The sequence below is a fragment of the Misgurnus anguillicaudatus genome, chromosome 7 (genome assembly GCF_027580225.2).
Source record: "Misgurnus anguillicaudatus chromosome 7, ASM2758022v2, whole genome shotgun sequence".
Lineage (NCBI taxonomy): Eukaryota > Metazoa > Chordata > Actinopteri > Cypriniformes > Cobitidae > Misgurnus > Misgurnus anguillicaudatus.
The window spans coordinates 24,491,851-24,515,369 of NC_073343.2; the positions used below are offsets into that span (position 1 = coordinate 24,491,851).

Here is a 23,519-nt window from a genome sequence, read left to right on the forward strand (position 1 = left end):
TGGCTCCCGTCTGGTGTCATTTTATTCCCACTTTCATCCCCGCCCCAAACCAGACCAAAAAGAAATCCAAACAAAGTTGAACTTGGGCCAGAAGGGGCCGTGCGGAATGCAATTATCCAATTCATTGGGGATAAGGAGCCAATTAATATCCAGGGTTGACGGAGGCACCAGATGTTTAGTTTGACAAACAAACTTACTTAACAGGCAAAAGGGTGGTGCAGTTTTGGGCCGCTTTCCTTCATGTGTGATATCTGACACCACTGTAGCCTTTGTGAATGAGAACCACGAAAGAGGTGTGTTATTATGGAGCAGTCGGATACTCCAGACAGGCAATAAACTCCACCCTGTGTGGTCCGGTGATGTGGGTGTGGTGGCTGACTCGCAAGTGTCTAATTTGTCTCAAACCTGTTTAATTTATCTTCATGTGAAGAATGCGTTGTGTGGCAATATGGAGAGCAGCGCCACAAAGTGCTTGTGTGAGAGCTGCTTATGCACGGTATTATATATATGCAAGTGATCTGGAAATTTCCTGAAACTCCCTTGAAATTTTGGAACAGGTCGAACAGATGTTTTTGAGCAGCGGAAGGGAACTCGACCTGGTGGTTTGCTCTGTATTTTAGTGTGCACACTCTGACTCAAGATCAGATGGAGACATCAGTATCAGAGCTCATGGTTTACATGTGATCTGTTGTAGTAAGCAGGTTAACAGCCGAATCAACGTTGAACTCTTGATAGTTACAACAAAATCATGAAATATTTCTCCAATGATTTGAAATGCAAATGAAACCAGTGCCACTTAAATAAGATCTGCTCATGGTTTCATTTTGCATTATTTTTGAAAGGGGTCATATTATGAGATTTTTTAAAGATTGGTGTCCCCAGAGTGTGTATGTAAAGTTTTAGCTCAAAATCCCCCATAGATAATTTATTTTAGCATGTTAAAATTTCCACTTTGTAGGTCTGAGCAAAAATGTGCCGTTTTTGGGTGTGTCCTTTAAAATGCAAATGAGCGGATGAAATGCAAACACTGATCACAATGATGGTGGTTTGTTGAAATTGAAACCCAACTGTGCTGTCAATTATTTTTTCTCTCTCACTTTCTTTAAGCACTGAATGGCGGTGCTGTGGTAGTGCAGATTAAGGGGCGGTATTATTGTAATTGGACTTGCTACTGTCACAAAGCAGACGAAATCTGAACGACCCAAATTTTCGTCCATTCAGCTTGGGTACACAAACGTGACAACATTGATCGGTCACCAAAATGATGACCATGTAGGTTTTAGGGGTGTAACGGTTCACACTGTTCACGGTTCGTATCCCGGTTTTATGGCCACGGTTTCGGTACTTGTTTGGCACTGTTCAAAAGAACTCTCTTTAAGTTAGTAACAAACTTCAGGGTTAACTTCAAATTCAAGGACCTTTCAAGGACTTTCCAGGTCCAATACCCTCAAATTCAAGGACTAAATGTGGGAACACATTTCAAGTGAGAGCAAGGTTACATCGTGATACCTTTTAAGATACATTGTTAAAGATTCCATTAGAGGGAACTCGCGCTGTGTTACTGCTGTGACACTTTGGGGACGCCTCCAATGGTTAGTGCGTCTGAATGTGTATTCAAATTCAACCAATGGTGATGCTCAATGACAAAAACAAGGTCAGGCGGGAGCCAGGAAGTATATCGCTATCTGAAATATTGCCAAAGACGGTGTTAAAGGGACGCAGGAAGTATGGCAAGGGAGACGCAGAGTCTCGTTCCCTTCTCAGGGAATAACAGTTACATACGTAACCAAATGCGTTGATGGTGGATGGTGGACAAAGTGCATTTCAGATGAGCAGATTAAAACACTGCTTTATGTTTTAGGCATGTTTATAACACAGAGCTTTCCATTTTACAATCCAAAATGTAATCTGCTGTAACCTTAAATAACTTCCAGTTGCCATGGATGTGGAAATGTCAGGTTCTATGCGTTTGTCAGTTCGCTCTCAGTTTTGATGCGAGTTTCAACATAGATGTATAACTGCTGCTAAATTACATAAAGCGAAAGGTTTCTCACTTGTTGTTTCATGTATGTAAGTGCTAGGGATAAACATGCAGATAGGCGCCAATCCCGTGGGTGCTCCAGGGCTCGGCTCGAGCACCCACCGAAATGGCCAAACACATATGCACAGTTGCTTCACATTAACTTCACATGTCGCGTCTAAAACCATACAGAAAACATGAACGAGACACTTTCCTCAAAGCGCGTGGGCACTTCAGAGCATCTTTTGTTTCTAAGTAACCTAAGCATTGCTTGACGCTGTGACGAGCACCCACCGGCGGAGGAAGAATTTGCCGTCTATGAACACGCCTGTTAGTTAAGAACTGTATCTGATCCTTGTTTATATTTTTAGATTTCAAAATATATGTATGGCTTATATATAAGACCTATATGCATCAATGTGCACATGCACATACGCATGCGCGCATGCACAGTTGAAGCTGAGATATTGGAGAATTACTTTCCCTTTGGTGTAGTTGTTATTCTGAAATGGTAACTTAATTTCCTCTCTAGATGTATCATGGAAGTACATAGAGTGATTCCACGGCACTTTAATGGAGTCATCACTGCCATTTAGAAACAAGAGTAGCTTTTTCCCAGTCATGGGCTATTGCACAAAGAGGAATTTAAGGGGATGCAAAATACATTCTGCCGTCATTTACTATGACTAAAGGAACTATGGTATCCAAATTGTTGAGTTTCCATTACAGATTTCCGCAAAACTTAAGCATTATTTTCTAAATGTCGACAAAAACCTATTGAGAAATGACGGTGTTTCCATTAACCGATGTTATGCGTCTAAAACGTAATCGGCAACTTCATACAGTACCTTGCAGATGCAGACCGACATGCAGATGACATCAGGGCAGTTGTCTTACGAATTGCTCTCGCAGTATTTTGATGTCATGCGCTTGATGGTTCTTGTTACGCCACATTAAGTCGAACACAACTCTTTTGTCTTGTCCTCAAACCAAACACACGGTGCCATTTTTAAAGAATGATTATGTGACTTTTACGCACACCAGGTGACCTGTAAATGTAAAAAAAACATGCTTCCATCACAGTTTTGCAATATATTTCTATTTCGAAAAACCACCTCACCCGAACGTAAAAACTTTTTTGCGATATGTGTGAGTTTATGCGAAATGTGTTTCCAAGCAGCTACTGTTGCTTGACCCCAGTGTTTGTGCATAGCAGAAACTGACATCCATCAACATTACTCTTAAAATGTTAAATATGGTTTGCTGACGCTGCATGTGGCATCAAAACAAGAATTTCAAAGAGCTGTACGCACAGACGTTTTTTTAAAGCTGCATGCAGATATAGGAACAGTAGGGGCCTCTGTTCTGGGGGCACAAACTGGGGGTGTTTGAGTGCCTGTGTGGTGGATTGTGGAGAGCGGGGTCCATTAATCTGATTGCTACGGTGTCTCTCTTCTCTCTAATGCTTTGACAATACACCTTGTCTAGTTCATAAGACCGATTGGTATCACAGCAAGAGTCTACTAGCTGGGACACAATTTGCTTTCACACACACACACAATACAGGCTTAAAGCACAGGGGGTGTGGGATAAAAGCCTTTAATGCCACAGTGTCCTAAAACAGCAGCAGTCTTTTTAATATTTGTGTCGGCCTCAGCACTATCCCCAAAGGAGTGGAGCTCATTCTTAACCACATTTCCTGTCAGCCAGATGAGGAAAATAAAACTAAACTTCAGTTTCATTGTGGGTTGTTAAAACATCACAAGGAAATTGATTTAAAAATAAAAGAGTTTTTGTGTAAACTGGTCAAGGATGATCCATAAGGCAGGTAAGGAGGGCAGCCGTAAAAAGTGCATGCGGGAATTTAATTTCGGCTATGGGAATGCAGAAAATAAAAGCTACAACACATTTAAAAACACATGAGTGTAGCATCTACTTCCTGTTGGAGCCATGTAGGCTGATAAAGTGGTTAAAGTCACTTTTAAAGTGCCCATATTATGAAAAACTCACTTTTTCTGGGTTTTGGGGTGTTATTTTGTGTCTCTGATGCTTCCACACGCATACAAACTTGGAAAAAAATCCATCCATGCTGTTTTGAGTGAGATACAGGTTTCTGAATGTCCTCTGCCTTGAGTTCAAACTCAGCTCCGTTGTGACGTAACTAGCCGTTTCGTCACATTTCGTTTTAATTTTCCCGCCCACTACCCCACTCGCAGGTCTCCACCCACCAGGGAGCTAGAGAGAGCACAGAGCAGTCACTTCGCTGATACCTCTATGCTGTTATCATGTCTCACGGAAATAACAGTGCAATTTGGATATTATGGATTATACTCCCGCCTACTTTTAAAAACAAAGTTTAAATGCGTGTTTATTGGAACCCGGAGTAATCTTATATACAGTGTGTTACGACGCAAAGAGTCCTCAGATTGTAGGCGATAAGACGTTCATGTGAAATCTGATGTAAACAACAGACTATGTATCTATATTTCACGGATTATACGCATTTGTGGACAAAAATGGTCATTGGATTTTATTGGACTTTCATGGATTATTCACACATCTGAAACAGACTTGATTCAATTCGCGATCTTTATATCAACACAAAAGGTAAGTCGTCACGTTATATTTTGCATGTTGTCATCTTCTGTCACAAAAATACTACATTTATGGTGCTAGAGCATCTGTATCTCAAAACAGAGATCATACATTGATGCTAATGCCGTGAATTATACCTTTTAAATGTATATGTTATTGTTTGTAGACAGTCTATATAGATATTTTTTGCAGGCTATACAGCGTGGTTTGGAAAATTAAAAAAAAATATTTAACGGCTTTATTTCACAATTCTACATGAACTAAGTAATAGTGCTTTGCCAAACTAACCGAGACCGGGCCTTACCGATCCGGCTTTGAACTAAGTAATAGTGCTTTGCCAAACTAAAAGTGTTTTGCCAAACTAACCGAGACCGGGCCTTACCGATCCGGCTTTTCTGACAAGGCCAACGTACCCCCGAGTCTCTTATAACTTTACGGTCCGGACCTCCCGCTAGCTTCTAGCAATTAGCAAGCTGCCCACAAGCAGTATACATCCCCCGCCAGGTCTAAATTTCTGCCATTTGTGAAAATAATGCGTTTGAAAATGTTTTATAACGGGAATATGTTAGTATTGTCCAGGGAAAACGAGTGTATTGTTGAGACTGCTACATCACAATTTACTCTCGAATCATTGTGTCATGAGTTTCTTCTCCTGGAGTGTACTTATTAGTGATAGTTTTTTGCAATACAAACCGTTAATAATAATATATAAAAATAATAACAGTATGGTCTGTACTGCTCACGATACCACTGAGCATGCGCACGGGCACATGACGTTACTAGTGGGGCGTGATCAAAAGAGCAGCAGCTCATAAATATTTAATGGCAGCTCAAAACGGCACAATCTGAAATGCACTGAAACCAACGCTACTAGAGATGGGTAACAATCTTTTCCTACAGGCTATTTCGAGCAAACAACTTTTGAAACATGCTTTATGGAACTCATACACCTATATAACTTGTGGAAAAGCAGTCATAATATGGGCACTTTAAGGAAAAACATGTCACTTAGCCAAAAAATTTGTAAGCTATCCTGCAGCTTTTTCTATCTACTTGGCATAGGAAGACCAATATCTTTATAATCGTTAAGGTCACAATAAAACAAGTTAAACAACATACAAAAGAAAACGCTTGCCAAAGTCTTGCATATTCCCCATTCATAGTAATACCACTGCAGCTGCATCATACTTTAAATATTTATAGTCTTTGCAGATTAGGAATAGAAAAACATGCACAATGGAAACATGAAAACTGTAATTTTGATAACGGTGCAAAAAGTCTTTGCCTTGTGCCTTTTTATAAATAAAAAAAATTAGGTTAATACACTATAAAAAAAACACTACGGCCTTCACTCGAGTGATTTCACAAGGCTAAATAATACGCTCTATTAACGCTAACCTTTTATGAAGATTCTCCTCTTGTAGTGTCATGGGACTGCCCTAAGCAACCAGTGTCATACAAACAACCTTAACAAACACCTTATCCCTCAAGACTGCTTTTAAGTGCTCCTTAAAAACAGAGGTAACTACAGAGCCAAAAGGGTTAAACACTCTCCCAAACACCCACACACAGAATTGAGTGTGACATCCCTGTATAAAAACATTACTAATGGACTAATTGCCCATGAAGGAAAACAAAACTTTCCCTGGCAGTTCAACTCAACAGTGTGTGTGTGACAGAAAAACAAAAGGAAAAAGCACAACACACTGACACTTTTAAAAATAAAGTTTCTTTAAAGGTTCTTCTGCTTAAAAGGTGATGCCATAGAAGAACCATTTTTGGTTCGTCAAAAAACCATTTATGGCGTTTTCCATTGCATAGTACCCCACGGTTTGGGTCAGCTTACTTTTGGGAGCTTTTCCACTGGATGCAGTACCCAATACTTTTTTTAGTACCACCTCGGTCGGGGTTCCAAGCGACACGAATTGATACCAAAACATGATGCAAAAACACTGTAGATGACTGATTGGTCTGAGAGAATCTTCACTACCAGCGTCACAGCTATAAAGATTAGCTTTACCTTTATGCCAGCTTGCGATGTCTCGAGTACACCTGTTGTCATCTGCGCTTTGCTGTAAGTTCCCAAACTCCCTTTTAGCAATGAAAAAATCCACAGGTTGTGAATCAGGAACACCATACCAGTTTTTTTCCAGACTTGCAGTTTATGCTTGCATATATGCTTAAACGCAACTTAAATGAGGCTCAGCTGAGCATGTCGACTAACGCCACCGGTGTTTGTACAGAAACTGTCATGCGAGACAGAGGTAGTGATCAGTGGCGGCCGGTGACTTCTTTTTTTGGGCGCTCGATGCAAAGTTTGTCCCAACATGTATGTAGCCAGTCATGTGTTTGGTTCCTTTATTCAAAATTTGATGTTCTGCGCATCAAGAGATCCTGTGTGCATCACAGTTTTTTTTTTTTAATCTTTGTTTCCAACATCTACTTGTGGTGATCAATTTTAATTTTGTGGCTGAAAAAATAAATTAATGTATGGGAATGTTCAACAAAGCTCTCACATGATGTGACAACAGTAGGCAGTGCAAATATAAAGACACGCCTATAATCCCTCCCACTCCGAAGTGTTACTAAACTCGATGGAAAAGCTAACCAAGCCAAAGTGAGGTGAGCTGACCCGACCTGACCCAAACCAAACCGTAGGGTACTATGCACTGGGAAAGCGCCATTAGTCAAAGAATCCTACTAGTGGGTCGCACAGCGGGATCAGGTGGGATCACTTGCTACGCGTACGGTGCTGCAGAGATCGTCCGCGGAGGCGAGTCTAAACACACGTGTTTGTGGATCCGAGTAGAAATCATAGACTGACCGGACAGCGCTGTGTCGTATCACTTTACAGGGGATTGGAAGGAGAATAGGAACATTTTAAGATTGCCAAGACAATCACTTCATGTGACTTTCTTCAACAAAACAATCTCAAGTTATTTCTGTCGCACGTCATTACGCCAATTCTACGTCATTGCACTTGTGCATATGCTCCACACTCCAGTCCTATAGGTGGCGGAAATGCACCTTACAGTGGGTTTGCCAACCGCCACTTAAAAAGAAAAGAAGAAGAAGATTGCACATGCGCAGAGCATCGCAGTTTCAGTTATCTTTCCAATCAAGTGTTTACAAGTACTTTTGAGTAGATTACAAAAGGTATAAACCACCCCTCTCAAGCGGATTAGGTTTTTAATCGGCTTGGCTCTCTTTAATCCGATTGAGGTGTTTACATGGAGCATTTTTATTCAGATTGAACATTTAAACCGATTACAAATGTCCATGTAAATGCAGCTACTGTCACTACATAGCTGGGTCAAAGTCCTTTTGAGAAACTTTGAAATATTTAAACATGCAATAGTCAGATTTCAGTAAATAATCAATAAGAACAAAATAAATTTACAAAATAAGCATGAGAAATCTGTGATGATGAGTAGCAAACATAAGTCTGTTGTTTCCTGTCCTTGAAAGCTCATCAGTAGATCAGTCCATTTGACTTTAGTGGCAGCACTTGTCAAACAGGAAGACCTTTTGCTCTGCACTGACCACTTCAAAGAGAATCCTCTATTTCATGTCTTTCAGGGTCGAGCGCATGACAGTGTTACCAGACGTATTGGTCTGACCATAAAACCTATGGTCAGCTGTAAACAGCAAGGCCCCATTTTTTTTCAGGCAAAACACCTGTGAAATAGTTGAAGTTAAAATATAGGCCTGGTTTCACAGACAAGGCTAAAGCCAGGACTAGGCCTTAGTTAAATTTGGATGTTTAATCACCATTTATAAACATGTTAGAAAACGATGTTACTGATGGTCTAAATGTTGAGACTGGTGTGCATGTTGAGGAGTGCAAGTTATTTTCAGTTGATACAGCTCAAACATGTGTTTTAGTCTAGGACTAGCCTTAAGTCTTGTCTGTGAAACCAGGGGTTATTTTTTTTAAATATAACTTTAACTTAACTTTAAGTGAACTTAAGGCGGTGCACATAAGGACAGACACTGGCTTCCGTTTTAACATCTGCTTTTTAATTTGAAAGACTGCTAGGGAGAGTGTGTAAACTCCAGGAGACCGATGAAGGTTTAAAAAGTGAGGAAATGAAGACCAAATGTGTTTGAAAACTCTTTTAAAGAAACAGTTTTCACCCACTCCATATCCCAGGGACTAGATGTGGCCCTTCATGTCGCTTTCCACTGTGTGGTTCCATGCAGCTCGGTACCACACGGCTCAGCTTGCCTCGCTCTACTGTGGCTCGGTGTGGATTTCCATTGCCGTTTGGTGCCGCTTCAGAGTGGTTGGGATTTATAGACTTACGGTACATTCACACGGGGCAAAAGCGTCAGAGTTTCCCCACAGCACTTTTCAGTTCGGCGGCCCGCCAAAGCTGGGAAACCCTACCGCCTTAACTTCGTCCAAAAAAAAAAAAAATTGTTGCACAAAAGACGTCAAGTGCATCTTGGAGAATAGCTTGGACGGGCTTCACACCACGAGCAGCACGCGCGCCACATGGCCAAATGAGAGAAAGACGTGGTCCGTCACTGTCTGGAGGATAACTAGCCAGTTGATAGATCTCGGAGAATCACGCGTGCCACACGGCTGAAATGGTCCGTCACTGTCTGGAGGGTAGCCAGTTGATAAAACGCATGTGCGTGAGAACTGTAAGTGGACTTATGTTTTGGGTTTATTTAAGCCAGTTATTGTATTAGTCTATAGTTCTTGCAAATTTAAAGTAAGTTAGCTGATGATTTTGTTGTTTAAGCAACGTACTAGCTAGGTTGCATGTGCCTGTTGATTAGATATAATTGTTGAGCGCTCTTGCTCACGTTATTTATGTGCATTATTAACATGCTACAGTAGTTACACTCCTTTAAGATAATGTAATTAATAGTGGGAAATAATCAGTTTCTACTAGTGATGCACCGATGTTTTGGCCGCCGATATTTATTGGCCGATTTTTGATGAATTTGAAACCATCGGCATATCGGCAATAGCCCGAGAAAGGCCGATACCGATTGTTTATTAATTAACTGCATAAATAAATCCACTATATGTAAAAAATGAGTTAATGTTGTTAATAAAATAAATGCTGAATAGCAAAAACCACCTTTGAAGGTTGTCATGCTGTCTTATTATATTTGTTTTAGCTTAATTTGTGCCTCTCTTATTATGTTGGTCAGTTGAATGTTAATTCAAATCCATGTTCAGTAAAAATAATTTGATGCAGAAATAAACTAGCTAATAGACCAACTGTATAGTATTGTATACAAGTGTTTAATATCGGTATCGGGCAGAAGTTGTCTGTCTAAATCAGTATCGGCCCAAAAAAATCCTATCGGTGCATCCCTAGTTTCTACAATCTTTGCGCTATCTATCATCATTCGCCAGACGTTCTACACCATCTGCTTCAGTTTGTGTTTATTAACCCTTTAGCCTACTTCATCACGCAGCTATTCCAATTAGAAGTATCTGTTAAAAACATTTAATTCATTAATAATCTAGTATGTGTTCATTTTCTGTCATAGTTTCTGTCAAGTTTTTACTTGAGTGTTTTAAATCTAAATATTTTTTTATTTTCATCATAACAGGTACGCCCCCCGCCCCTTTGATTGCCACACACCCCCAGCCCACTCGCTTAACTAACACATTTTCTGTGGGAAACCCTGGTTAATAATGTGAAAAATTAAATACTTACTAGGGATGCACAATATATCGGCCGACATATCGTTATCGGCCGATAACTGCTTATTTTTAATATTATCGGTTATCGGTCTGATAGCAAAATTAGGCCGATAAATGATGGATTATTTTGGTTTGTTGAACCACTTCACTTGCTCATTGCTGGCCATGTGAAGTTTTGATTGGTGCTTTCTGTGACATAGCACAAAGATGACACGTGTTGCGGGCTTAAGAAGACTATGCTAATCTAGCGCAAAGACAAGATGTCCGCGGTCTGGGAGTTTTTCATTGTGAAAATAATATGAATATTTATCGGCCTATATATATATAGGCCGATAAATATATATATATATATATATATATATATATATATATATAGGTTACCGGCCCCCAAATATAAAGAGTTATCGGTATCGGCTAGGGATGCTAAACAATTAATCGCGATTAATCGTTAGCAGAATAAAAGTTTTTGTTTACATCACATATGTGTGTAAACTGTGTATAATAAATATGTATATATATAAATATGACCACATTCATGTATAATTTTAAGAAAAAAAATGTATATATTACGTATTTATATTTATATATAATATAAATTATACATAAATATACAAATGTATATACACATGTAAACATTTCTAAAACATATACATGCATGTGTGTACATTTATTTATACAAATTTATTATACACAGTTCACACTAGTGTTGGGCGATATGCCCTATTTTCAGATCGTCCTATCGTCAGCCTGTGAGATCGGCGATACACGATAGTATCGGGGGGCGGAGCAGTAGTTTACTAATTTTTTTATTTGTTAATTTTTTACTCATTATAACAAGTCCCTTGATTGGTGGACAAAAAAAGAACAAGAGCAACACCTTCATGACCGCAACTGATGCCATTAATGCGAGCGCGTCATTAAAACCCTATGATTACTTAATAACTGTAAAAACATGCATCTGCGCACGCACACACATGTGCGCGCACATACAAACAATTCAATGCATTGGTTTAGTGCTGTTGCAGAAGACTACACGTGTCAAGCAGTGGTGCTCTCATGAGGTGCCTTTTTAAACGCATCGGTCCAGCGGAACGCGATCATATTTTAAACACAATCATATATTAAACACGAGGAACGTGCTACAACTCCTTGAAATGCATATCATAAACAGGATTAATACCTAGTGATCTGACTTCGGACAGAGCGCAGCTTTCTGCACGTAAGCGAGAGTGAGGCGCTAATATGCAGCGGGTCATATTTTAAACAAAAAGTAAAGTTTGCCTCAGCTCGCATGAAACGCATTAAACTGAACAAATACATAAGGATTACTACTTTAGTTTATGTTTAGACTTCGGACAGACACGAGAGCGCGTGCACGTGAGACAGAGAGAAGCGCAGCTGCTCATGACGCGGCGCGCTGGATTTAGTGGTAGAAGGAGACCAAGACGCGCGCATTAAGTGCAGGTACGTGCAAGAAGGAATTCTCTCTTTACAAGCTCTCCACGTAAAGTGAAGCACACAAACCCTCATGTGAGGAAAAGCATGCATTGTGGGTGTTAATATAAAACTATGATGATAATAATAATAATAATAATAACCATTCACCAACTATCGTCTTGACTATCGCCATGAAAGCCTGCCATTGGCGATATGTCTGAAGATCATCGATACACGATACTATCGTCTATCGGCACAACCCTAGTTCACACACATATATGATTGAACAAAAACTTTTATTCTGCTAACGATTAATCGCGATTAATTGTTTAGCATCCCTAATACTTTTACATTTAATAAGAATAGGTTAGTAATGCATCATTTTGACACACATAACACGATTCTCCACATTACGCAAAATAAACGATTTACCACATTCACATTATTGAATCACCACAAAAAGCCAAGCCATTTTTAAAAAACTCTGCAGGATTTTTTTTTTTTTGCACAAGCTTTCAGCATCAGCACCGCCAGCATTAAAAATTCAGCTGCTGTAAAAATAGCAGCGCTGCAGAGCTCTAGAGAGCCTGTCCAAATGTGGCCTTGCAGGTGGCATTTGCACAGTATAAAAATTCCCTGAAGACACTTTATTTCAGGAATCATGGATTTTTAGTATAAGGAATATACAGCTGCAGATGAAAAAACCATTTAATCAATGTGAGACTAAGTGTGAAGAAGAAACATGAAAGATAGACACAAAGATCAAAAGGACCCACAAACAAATCCCAAACAAAGCCCTTTTCACACAGAGATTACGGAAAATACATTGGAAATGCATCTGGGATTTGTCTGGGATCGCTCGATTTCTGGTTCATTTACACTGCCAATGATTTACCGGAATCTGTGCGTGCATTCACACACAATACCATAAATATCTCGTAAAAAGACACGTGACGTATTTTTTTCCACAGCGTCTGAAGTTTGTTATTTATCTGTGATTTCTCTCTCTAGAATCTATGCATGTGCATTTTAGATCATAAGGAGCACATGATGCGCTGTAAGGGTTGCTGGTGAATGATCTCAGATTCAGCGCGAATAATGATGAGCTACACATTTTAAACATAAAATATTATAAATTACTAATTCCTACACTAAAGCTGGCAATCAAATCTTTTACAAAGCTGCTCGCCATTGGTTAAAGCGACAGTGTAATACGATTATCAGACACCTCAGGGGAACTGACAACCATCCTTAAAGGGCACAGCAACAAATCAATGCGGGAACTTCATTAATGAAGAGGTAAAGCTTGACAGTTAACAATGGCACTGAAAGGGGAGTAGTTCCTGGTAATCTGTGACAAACCCCCGGACCAGGGCCTCCCTGCCCCCATTAACACTCAACAAAACAAAGGCCAGTGCACTTCTGAACCCCAGCAGATCAATGCACGCTGCTCCACCCAATTAATGGGATTTCCTCAAACTCACTCTTCAAACGTGTCATTGGGAACTCCGGAACCTTTGGCCTTTACCGTGCGAGTCACTGCAGGATAAAGACATCCAACTTGGCGGGAAATGATCGTGACTCCAAGGTGGATCCAAGATACTGACAAGTTACTGCCAGAGAATTATATTGCAGTACTAGGGCTGGGCGATTTGAACTAAAATCAAAACCTCGGTTAATCTAACATTTGACATCGGTTACGATTAATAAACGATTATTTTTTGCCTCATAGTTCACTGACAAGGTTGGAAAGTTTAGGGCACACCTTAAATCAGCCTGCAATGCAATTATTCACATTTTTCCCAAAATAACTGCATTACTGAAAAATATTAATAGACTTAACTCTATGCAGATGTTGCATGTCATTATGTACAATTGATGAAACTTTCAGAATGGGAAGTTATGAACCAAAGAATCATACAACCCCCATGACTAATTATAGACATAAGATACATACATAATAAGTTGTATCCAGATAGCAATATTATTGTAATGAGATGAGTAGGGCAAAATACATACTTGGACTGTATCCTTTACACGTTTCTTGTATTCAATCCATTTTTTCTTAACTGGGCACTGATGTCTAAGACATTAATTCTCATCTGTAATGCTTTTGGTGTTAATGTAGACTAGAAGTTCCCCCGTTCTCTTTCTCCGTCATCTCTGAAGTGTCTAATTAAACTCACGCGGACGCGTCTTTTCGCGGTTTTGAGTGAGTGAGATGTGATGACATTACCCGGGCTGCTTAGAGACCCATCGGTAGATTAAACTGAGCCTGTGCGGTAAAAACCCGATCGCGCATTCCGTATTTTTGTCATAGGTGCCTGCACATTCGCGAGTACTTCTTAAAAGAAAGTACTGTGCTTCTTTTGGGCACTAGATGATCCTGCTGCTCAGTTAAACAGTGTTTGAGTTCTCCTCCATGTTTCGCTGTGCCACTGACAGGACGGGGCGGAGTTACGGAACATCACACGCAGCAGTTTGTTTTTAAAGGGAAAGTATTAACAGGATTAAAAACCGAAATAACCGACATGATAAAATAATGTCGGTTAGAGGTTCTGAATTTCGGTTTCGGTTATTTTTCGATTAATCGCCCAGCCCTAACAACTACATCAATTTACTTAATAATCTACATGCATTTTTATAACTTGTCTAATCTGATTATTATTTATTTATGCTTGTTCAAAACAAACACACTTTAAGGACTGTAATGATGATCTGTGATTTTAATATTAATTCCTAGGTGCCTAAACCCCTACACTGTACCTGTTCCACCAGAAAGCTGTTAGTTTCATCTGAATTGCTTGTGAACTCAGTGATTTTAAAGTAATCTGGGATGTACCTTGTTACAACAGCCTAGACCAAATGAGCTGGACATACCAGTGTATTTTTGGTCTGTTTTTCTGAGCACCCAATATGGATGCACTGGTCACGCTGGTCTACCTGCAACAAGAACCAGCCTAACCAGCTAGTAATATTAACCAGGCATAGTAGACCAACACTGGCCACCTAAAAAAGTGATCTTTTTGGTCGAAAATGAGAACCTTGGTTTTGGCAGAAAGAAAAAATGACCAAAAATATATACCGAAAATAAACGGCCTAGTGATAGACCGATATATCGGCCGGCCGTGAAAATGCCCCGATTGTCAGGGAACTACGGCTTTGTGTGAAAAAAAATTGAGGGAGCGCGGAGAAGTTTAACTACATTGTAAAATGACTCATTCCCACTAGCATGTTATTTAGACAAATGCACAGAAAAGTACTTTACCACTGTTTTGCAAATATAGTTTTCTAAACCTTTACACTATTTAGATATACACAGATTGTGGAAAATGCACTGAAGGCAATTTTATGGGATTAACACACTGTGTGAAACAGGCTACACACACTGTTAACATTTCAATGGAAGCATATCAAGATATATCAAGCCACATAAGGGTGGGAAGCACTGTGGCCTTATATGTGTTTAAAACACTTTCTAAACATAAACTGGGATATGAAGACTAGCTATTTTTTAACTTGGCGACAGAAAAACTAGTGTTTTTTGTCTTGGGAACATATTTCAGACATCTTAGAATAAATACATGCTAATTAAACTGTACTATGTATCTATCTTAGTATAATAATGGCTACTATTAGCTTTAAAAATACAAAACAAATATGTTTTTGGCTTACAAAAGTAAAACACATTATAAATAGGATGTCTGGCAGTGTTGTCATTCAGATCCATCCTTGCAGCTAGCAATACATCGTGTCTTTATGGCTGTGTTGTGGTGGAGAGATGATTCAGAGATCATATGAAGCACTGATGCTTATTGATTTTGAACACAATGCCCTTAACTGACCTCCATAAATCAACATCAAACTGCCACTCCATGAGAGGGACAGACAATTAAACTAAAAGCACCAATATGTTTTCCAAGCAAAAAATGTGCATGAAAGAGTGCACTAAAATTGTATGGTCTTAAAACACACATTTGCAAGATGACATAATGCTGCGTTAACAACAGCTGCGGTAGAGGCGTCAAGCGCGAGTGATTTCAATGTAAAGACGCGTTTACGCACGTCTGGAGGTCTCGCGGTGCGAATGAGGCGTTTAGCACGGCACGTCAGATGGGAATCTTTGCGCGAATGATGCAAATTGAGCATTGCCGCAGGAAATGCGCAAGTTGAAAAATCTGAACTTTAGCGTAAAATCGCACCACGTTAACCAATCAGGAGCTTGCTCTAGTAGTAACGTGATTACAGGAAGCAAGTGAAGTCACAGTAGCCCCTCCCATGACACAAAATTCCACATGAATGTCTTGAATGACTAGAATTTCACGCGCAAATGAAGCGAGTCAACTCAAAATGTTCTAGCGGCCAACTACGCGTGAATATCGTGTTTTTGCCGCCTCTACCGCGTCTGGTGTGAACACACAGTACTTTGAGGATGCAATTTAGTAATGCTAAAAAGCAGCAACACTAAAATGCAGATGTATTGGAATAACAGTCTACATAAGAGTACTGTTTGGGTGTACACACATTACGCATACCGTACCGTACAAGAGGTTTGACCTCAAACTCAAAGTACGATTCGTTTGGACAAATGTAGGTTGACCTGTGTAGGTTTAAGTATGGTTCGTTTGGCTAGCGTGGACGCTCCGCACCGTGCCATTGAAACAATTCAAGTATTTTTGTTGCTTTGCTTAATTTCCCCAGTGGGCCAATTTTTACAACTGCTATCCTAAATTGTTATCCGTTAAATTGCTTTAAATGGCAATAATGGAAAACGTCATTCTCCAAAACGTCCCTCTATCTTGTCCCCTTGATTATCAGTCAAAGCTTCAAGTAAATTAGTCTCTTAAGTGGCTGGAACAATAAGACCCTTGAGAGAGGCATTTTTAAATGTGATAAGACAAAACTGAGCAGCCCATCCGAGATGCAAAAAGTTGCTCTCAAAACCAACAAGCTAGCTCTGACAGTAATCCTTGATGGTATCCAGTGTAAAATTAAACACAAAACCACAAACTTACAATGATTCTACAAAACTTCAAATTGGAGGATAACACTATTTATGTGCCTGAAGCAGTGACCACAAAGCCTAAAGAGTGAAAAAAACAGCGTGCAAGAGGAAAACCAAAAACAATCATTCAGCTGTAGACTTCCTGAGTGCCTCCAAGGACAGTACACAGTTACCCATTGGCAGAATTACCTTGAAAGTACAGTATTCACTTAACCAATGTGTTTAATGTCCTACTTCAACCAAGCAAACAAACACACAATAGAGATTTAAGACCTACATTATCACCAAATACATCAAATTGTTCATTATTACCCATCAGGTAAATTTTATCTAGTTAATCTATTTAATTTAGTCTCAATATTTTAGATGTCTACTAATTTTTTTTAAGGTCCCTGCAAACAAAATCTGTTCATGTGGTTTATCCTCATTTTTACTGTGATTTTGAAGCTTTGATTGTGTTTATAGTGGGCAATATAACATGTGTTCATGTTTTACGTGTAAAAAAACGCGGTATTTTTCACACAATTTACTTATCTGTATAGCGCTGTTTTCACTGTCCTCAAAACAGGCTGATGTCTTCCTTGTTATGTGAAGTCCCTCCTTCAGAAATACGTAACAAGTTCTGATTGCGTAGTTTGTTTAGTGTGCTGTGATTCGATAGCAGCTTAGCTTAGCAGAGCCGTTTGAGCCAAAGCTGGTGACTGACTTATTCATGTGGGCGGAGTTTAGTCAACTGACTGTTTTACTGACGTCATTAAAGCAGGAAATAGAGGGCTGTAGTCCAAACCGGCCGTTCGTTGTAGGCTTTTAATAACACACTAACTATGGTTTAAAAAATGGTTTCAGGAAGAACGTGACCTTTAACTTTCAGGCTGTAATGCAGGGTTCACACCCGACGCAGTAGATGCGACAAGCATAAGTGATTTACATGTTAAGTCAATGCAAAGAAGCGATTAGGCATCCTGCGGCGTGGTACACGAGGTAAGCGCGGCACGAATGGCGCAGATGGCGCGTTCCACACAAATTGAGCGTTGCCGCAAAAAGGCGCGAGTTGAAAAAATCTGAACTTGTAATTGCCGTGTAAACCAAACAGGACCTTGCTGTAGTAGTGACATGATTACAGGAAACGAGCAGAGTGGCGGAGTCTCAGCAGAGTCTCAGAAGCCCCTCCCATGACGCGGATTTCCGTGTGAATGTCTCAAATGACTAGAATTTCACGGGTGTATGAAACGAGTGAAGTCAAAATTTCAATCGTCCAACTATGCGTGAATAGCCGAAGCGGGAGGAATTCTCGACATCTTCTCGACATCACCAATCCCAGCAAGTAAACTGTTGCCTACATCCGTGTGTTTGTTGTAGTCCGAGAAAAGAGATTTACATTGGAGACGATAACTCGCGTCATCGTCTTATGGGGTATGTACCTTTTGCATATCGTTAACATGTACTAATACACACTTACACACCAAAGGAACTTTAACAAACGTGAATCGGATAATAGGTGCTCTTTAACAGAAATTGTATGACTAAACTGCATGGGTACATCCCAGCATAAATGCACCATGCTATCAACATACTGTGAGAGATAATCATATAGCTACCATTTCAACATCACTGCAAAAAAACAAAATCTCAACACACTATGTTATTGTTCATTTAATTCTTTACATTCAAAAGCAAGTGTAATATAGGCTGCAGCATCTATGGTGACTATAAGCTGAAGCTGTGATGATGGAGGTCCCACAGGAAGCTGTCTCCATTCAGCACAACACAAAAGCAGCACAGCCTATCAGAGCTGGGAAAAGCTATTTATATCTCACCAGGGCGAGGCTTTAATCATTTACTAAATGTTTTTATAATATACACTGTAGACACTGTCAACTTTTGACTGCTACACTTACATATTATGAAAGACAAGAACCATATCTAAAGGTCTGATGGTGGACAATTAATGCTACGTAAATCAATAGGTTCAATGTAAGGTGCCTTCACATAACAGGTGCTGGTCAACTATTACTATTACTAGCACCATTTTAGGACTATTATACTATTATACGTTCACATTTTTCTATTCAATGTGCCGTTTATCCATAACAGCATCATATTTGACCTTAAAGTGCAATGAATGAGCAAACATATTTTACCTCAGAGTTTTGTGTATTTCATCAAGAAGATGAGACAATGCAATACAACACTTGACTGATAATGGGTGAGGCAACAACAAAGAGGGGCGAGGATTTGGCTCCCCAATAACTCACTTAAGTTACCCAAGGGGGGCAATAGCTGACTCCAGTGGTCTGCTAACCACACAATAAGCTTTTAACACGCGTAAAATAGCAGGTTAAATAAACTTAAATCTCACCTCCTCGAGTGCTGCTACGGTATTTCTGCAGTGAGTCATTTTGGTGGTGAAGTTTGAGGCGGTGGGCGATTTATAATCTTCATTAGTCTCCGCCACAAACTCCGCCACTGTGATCTGATCCGGCATTTTATTTTCCTTTCGCAAAAACCACAAATCTGTTTTAATCCTTCTAGTTGCCGTTTGCGGTACACCTATCTGTCGAAATTCAGCAATAAGATGAGGAAATGCAACTCTGATGAGCGTCCTGAAGTCCGAACATCGCTGTGTTTCGTCCTCGGCGGATTAAGAGAAGTTGGAAATTAATACGAATAGTAGCCAACTACGGAGAAGTGCAGGTTGTACGACGGGAAATCTCTGTCCCACGGTGTTGGTTCACACTTCATGCAGTTTAAGTGCAGATACTGTCCACTCGTTTGATGATAAAGCGATCAGATGATGTGTTTGTCATTTGTTAAGGTACAGTAGTGTATCTTGTCGTGCTGAGATTGCTGCAGGGCGCGCGGATCGATAAGAGCTCTCGCAGCGCAATTCAATGAAGGCGCAGAAATTGACAAAGTAAAGGTGGAGGACATTCAATGGGAAAGCGGTGACCAATCAGGAACAGGAGCAGCTAGTCTACAGCCAATCGGAATGTGAGTAGGGCGTGGTCTGTCTGTAGATTGCCTTTAGGATCGTGAGCGCCTCTCTTAAGGTGGAGAAGGGAAATTTATTGTGCGTGTAAATACAGAAATTGATATTCAAGGTATTTTTGATGCTATCAAAAAAAATCTTTAAAGAAAAGTTGTGGTTTTTTTTTAATGAACATTTAATTCTTAAAATGTATCGTATTATGCATTGCATGTTTACATTTTTAAAGTCACCATGAAACCAAAATTGTTTTTTTTTTTTTTGCTTTTAGTATTTATATCTATAAAGGAAGGTAAAAGCATTCAAAACGAATAGTCTTTCACCTCCTCTAATACAGATAAATTACTTTAATGACATCATTTTGCACTTCAGCTTCTCATCATATTCCTGTGAGGTAAAGCTATTTTAAAAGGGGGAGGAGCCTTGATTTATGTCCCGTCCTAACTTCCTGTTTCAGGGGGAAATATACATAAATTTCAAGCACTACAGTGAGTCTGTTTTTGTTTATTCAAATAAAGGCCATTTTTAAGTTATTCTTACTGACACTTCATGATTTCATTATGTCAGCTGTTCCTCATTCTGTAAATGAAAAGGGCACACAATCATTTAAATAAAGCACTCTATATATGTCACCTATGTTGGCTACAAATAATTCAGTTTGAAAAAAATTGTCTAAACAGTCTTCCTTCATAAATTCTTCATTCATTCCTGTATGTAATTGTAGTTTAAATGTATCAGAATGGGCCATCAGAATGGGTATTGCATCATATTTTGGAGATGTTATACCCTGCCTGTGGTGATAGAAAGAGTCTGAATCTCATGATCAATAAAAAGACAGGCACATTTATTTTGACTTTAAAAACACCTTGGTCTTTTCTGTGCTTTGTGATAAAATATAAATGTGCTGGTGTTTGCCAGCTCATTCAAACCTTCGAAGGGCGTTAAAATAGGGCAGTGCCAATCTGAAACACAGGGCCAGCTCTTAACCTCCAACACTGCATGGCTGCCCACTTACCAATGCACGTTGTCTGGAAATGAATTTTCTGTCCTAGCAACACGAGTTTGAAATGCAAAAAATAGTAATTGTGAATAAAAGCATCTACGGTGGTGTGTTTAAAACATCTGGCTTTCAGAACACACTAATGCCTCTATAGGATCTATAGGGTCATGTGTCCTATTATATCAGAAAATAAAGAAAATAATTGTCACTGGGGTGGTACCCAGGGTTTAAATTTGGCCGTCCGGGGCTGAGCCCTGACACATAGACTGACGGTTTCACTCAGTCCATGTCTGTGTGCAAGTAGTACCCACTGCTTTCATTCATTCCTATGGAAGGAGGGTTCGCACTTGCTAGTGCCTTTTGGCGCAAATGTTCCCAAAGATTACAAGAGTAAACTCTAGAGACAGGTACAATTACAATTGAGGCAAAGTCACACTGTCATAAGCCACACTGTGATGCCATACTATCTTTTAGTTTTTTGGGTTTGTGTATATTCACCAAAGTTTTTTAAACTCACACCCACACACTATGTGTGAAAGGACCCTGGGTGACATTTAACAAAAATCTGACCTTACCTGTTTAAAATCACATAAACACTCTTTACCAAAACAAATGATTGTAAAAGTCCTTATACAGTATTTGTAGTAATCTTTATTTTCATTCCCATAACGGACTGCTATCACTGCAAGCAATTTTCTATATGAAATTTACTTACTTTTATACACTTATGTACACTTATACATTTAAGTACAAATCTACCGTGAAAACATTATACTGAAAGAAATGTTTTATTTGTTATATCAATGAGCATCTTCTTAAATCAGCTCAAGCAATATCTGTCTTGAAAGTTTGCGCACCTTAACCATTATTGGAGACCTCTGATGACCCTGATGACCTTGAGACTAAACAGTTGTCTTTTGATTTGTTAATAAAGGTTATGAGTATTGCGAAATGTTTTAATTTATTAATATTTTGAGCAAGACTTTATTATCTCTAATTCACTGTGCTCTAAATGCCCTTTAAAAGAGCTGCAATGGTTTCAAATAATCTTCTCATAATGAAGAGTGTAAGCAAGAGGGGGATTCATATGACCTCTGCTGGTGTCTCTTTGAACAACCATGACTTTGTATAACCTACTAAATTTATTATTATGTAATTGCTACAGAACATCTGAATTTTAACCATTTATCTGGTCTAACAATGTTCTTAAAGGCATCATACTGTATGTTGTTTACATTAAATTTAGCAAAGTATAACTTATTAATCATAACATGATAACCATTGCAACGTGAAATTGCTAAACCTATTTTACAGTTTTATTGCATGTATGCCTATATATCCAGCCACCATCACCAGCTTTGTTGTTTTAACAAAGTTTTAATGTCCAGACATATTTATTTTTCACTCTTTTTTAAGATACAAACCAAAAATACAGGAAATATATACACAGAATTAAAAACAAAACAATTTGAATGTCTTCTTCGGGCATCAGTCAATATTTAGTGTGACCTCTCTTGGCACGAAACACATTTTGAGTTTTTTTTTAGGAGACTGAAGTCCTGGAGTAATTCGATTAGAATTAGAAATTGGAATTTAATTTCATTTAGGTTTAAGAGATCCTGCAGCTATTGCTCAAGTGGAAGGAGATTTTACCCTAAATACTTGACACTTCAGCTTATACTTTTACACAGTGTTTAATGCTACATACACATTTCCTGTATTTTCTGGTTTTATTTTACAAAAAGACTGAGAAATAATTATATATGATCACTATAAAACTGCAAAAACAACAAATCTAATGGTAGCATGGTGGCCTAAGACTGTTGCACAGTAGTGTATATAAACCATAAACCATAAAAAACAGGCAACAGTGATTATGAGTTTTAATGCAATGCATGAATTATTAACTTCCATTTAGCTGGTCCACAGCAACTTATAAGTATAAATACAATTGCACTATATAAAGTCACAAAAATGTACATTATTATTTGATAAAACTCATACTGTTTGACCTTTTGACCTGTACACATTCAACCCTGATTGAATAAAGCACTCACAGCCAACAGATATACACCTGCTATGAGAAAGTTGCTCATTGCTATTCATGAATATAGCTCCATTAAATTGATGAAGGGGTGGGGATGTGTTTTGATCCAGAGTACAGTACTTACTATTGATTTGACAATGCAAGATAATGCCTTTGGGCAATTCAGGAGGTGCAGAAAGCTCATGAATCTAATGAGCCAAAAGTGTTCAGGACATTAGACTGACAGGGTTGTTGATCTAAATGTGGTTGCCAATTTATTCATACAACAAAGCAGGTTAATTCATATTGCTGTAAAGGTCAGGGTGAGTGTGGGTAAGTGTAGATTGCATGGTGCACAGCTCCAAAAAGATTCAAAGCTGCATAGTGAGATTTGAGTTTCCTGGGCAACCGTGAACAATGGAAGAATCTGGGAATGAATATATGCTGGTCAGAATCTATTGCCGTTTGTTGCCTCATACACAGTGTGGCTTGCTGAGGAATATTTGTTAAAGATGGGACACTATTGGCTGTGTTAGTCCATGTGAGCTGCGTTAAAGGCACAATATGTAATTTTCACCACTAAAGGTTGCCAAGCAGTAAAAAAGGTGTAACTTGAAGATGCTTTGAAGTGTGGAATGAAGTTGTAGTCTCACATGTTAATGGTTAACATAATGAAATAAAGTTTTATAATGATTCTGTTATAACATAGGCCAACAGAAAAGGAAACTCCTCATGCATATGCAATAAGGTCAGTGGCAAAAACACACTAAAAAGGGCTG

The 23,519-nt window shown here is 39.1% G+C and overlaps 1 protein-coding gene across 2 annotated transcripts in view; it reads right to left on the reverse strand.

Moving 5' to 3' along the window:
- Positions 1 to 19,651, reverse strand: part of LOC129417324 (arf-GAP with SH3 domain, ANK repeat and PH domain-containing protein 2) — a 106,339-nt gene extending 86,688 nt beyond the window's left edge. For both annotated transcript variants that reach the window (XM_073869631.1, XM_073869630.1), the window contains exon 1: positions 19,088 to 19,651. In XM_073869631.1, coding sequence (XP_073725732.1) covers positions 19,088 to 19,213 — 126 coding nt within the window. In that variant the 5' untranslated portion in view covers positions 19,214 to 19,651. The remainder of the gene's footprint in view (positions 1 to 19,087) is intronic.
- Positions 19,652 to 23,519: the final 3,868 nt, after the last annotated feature.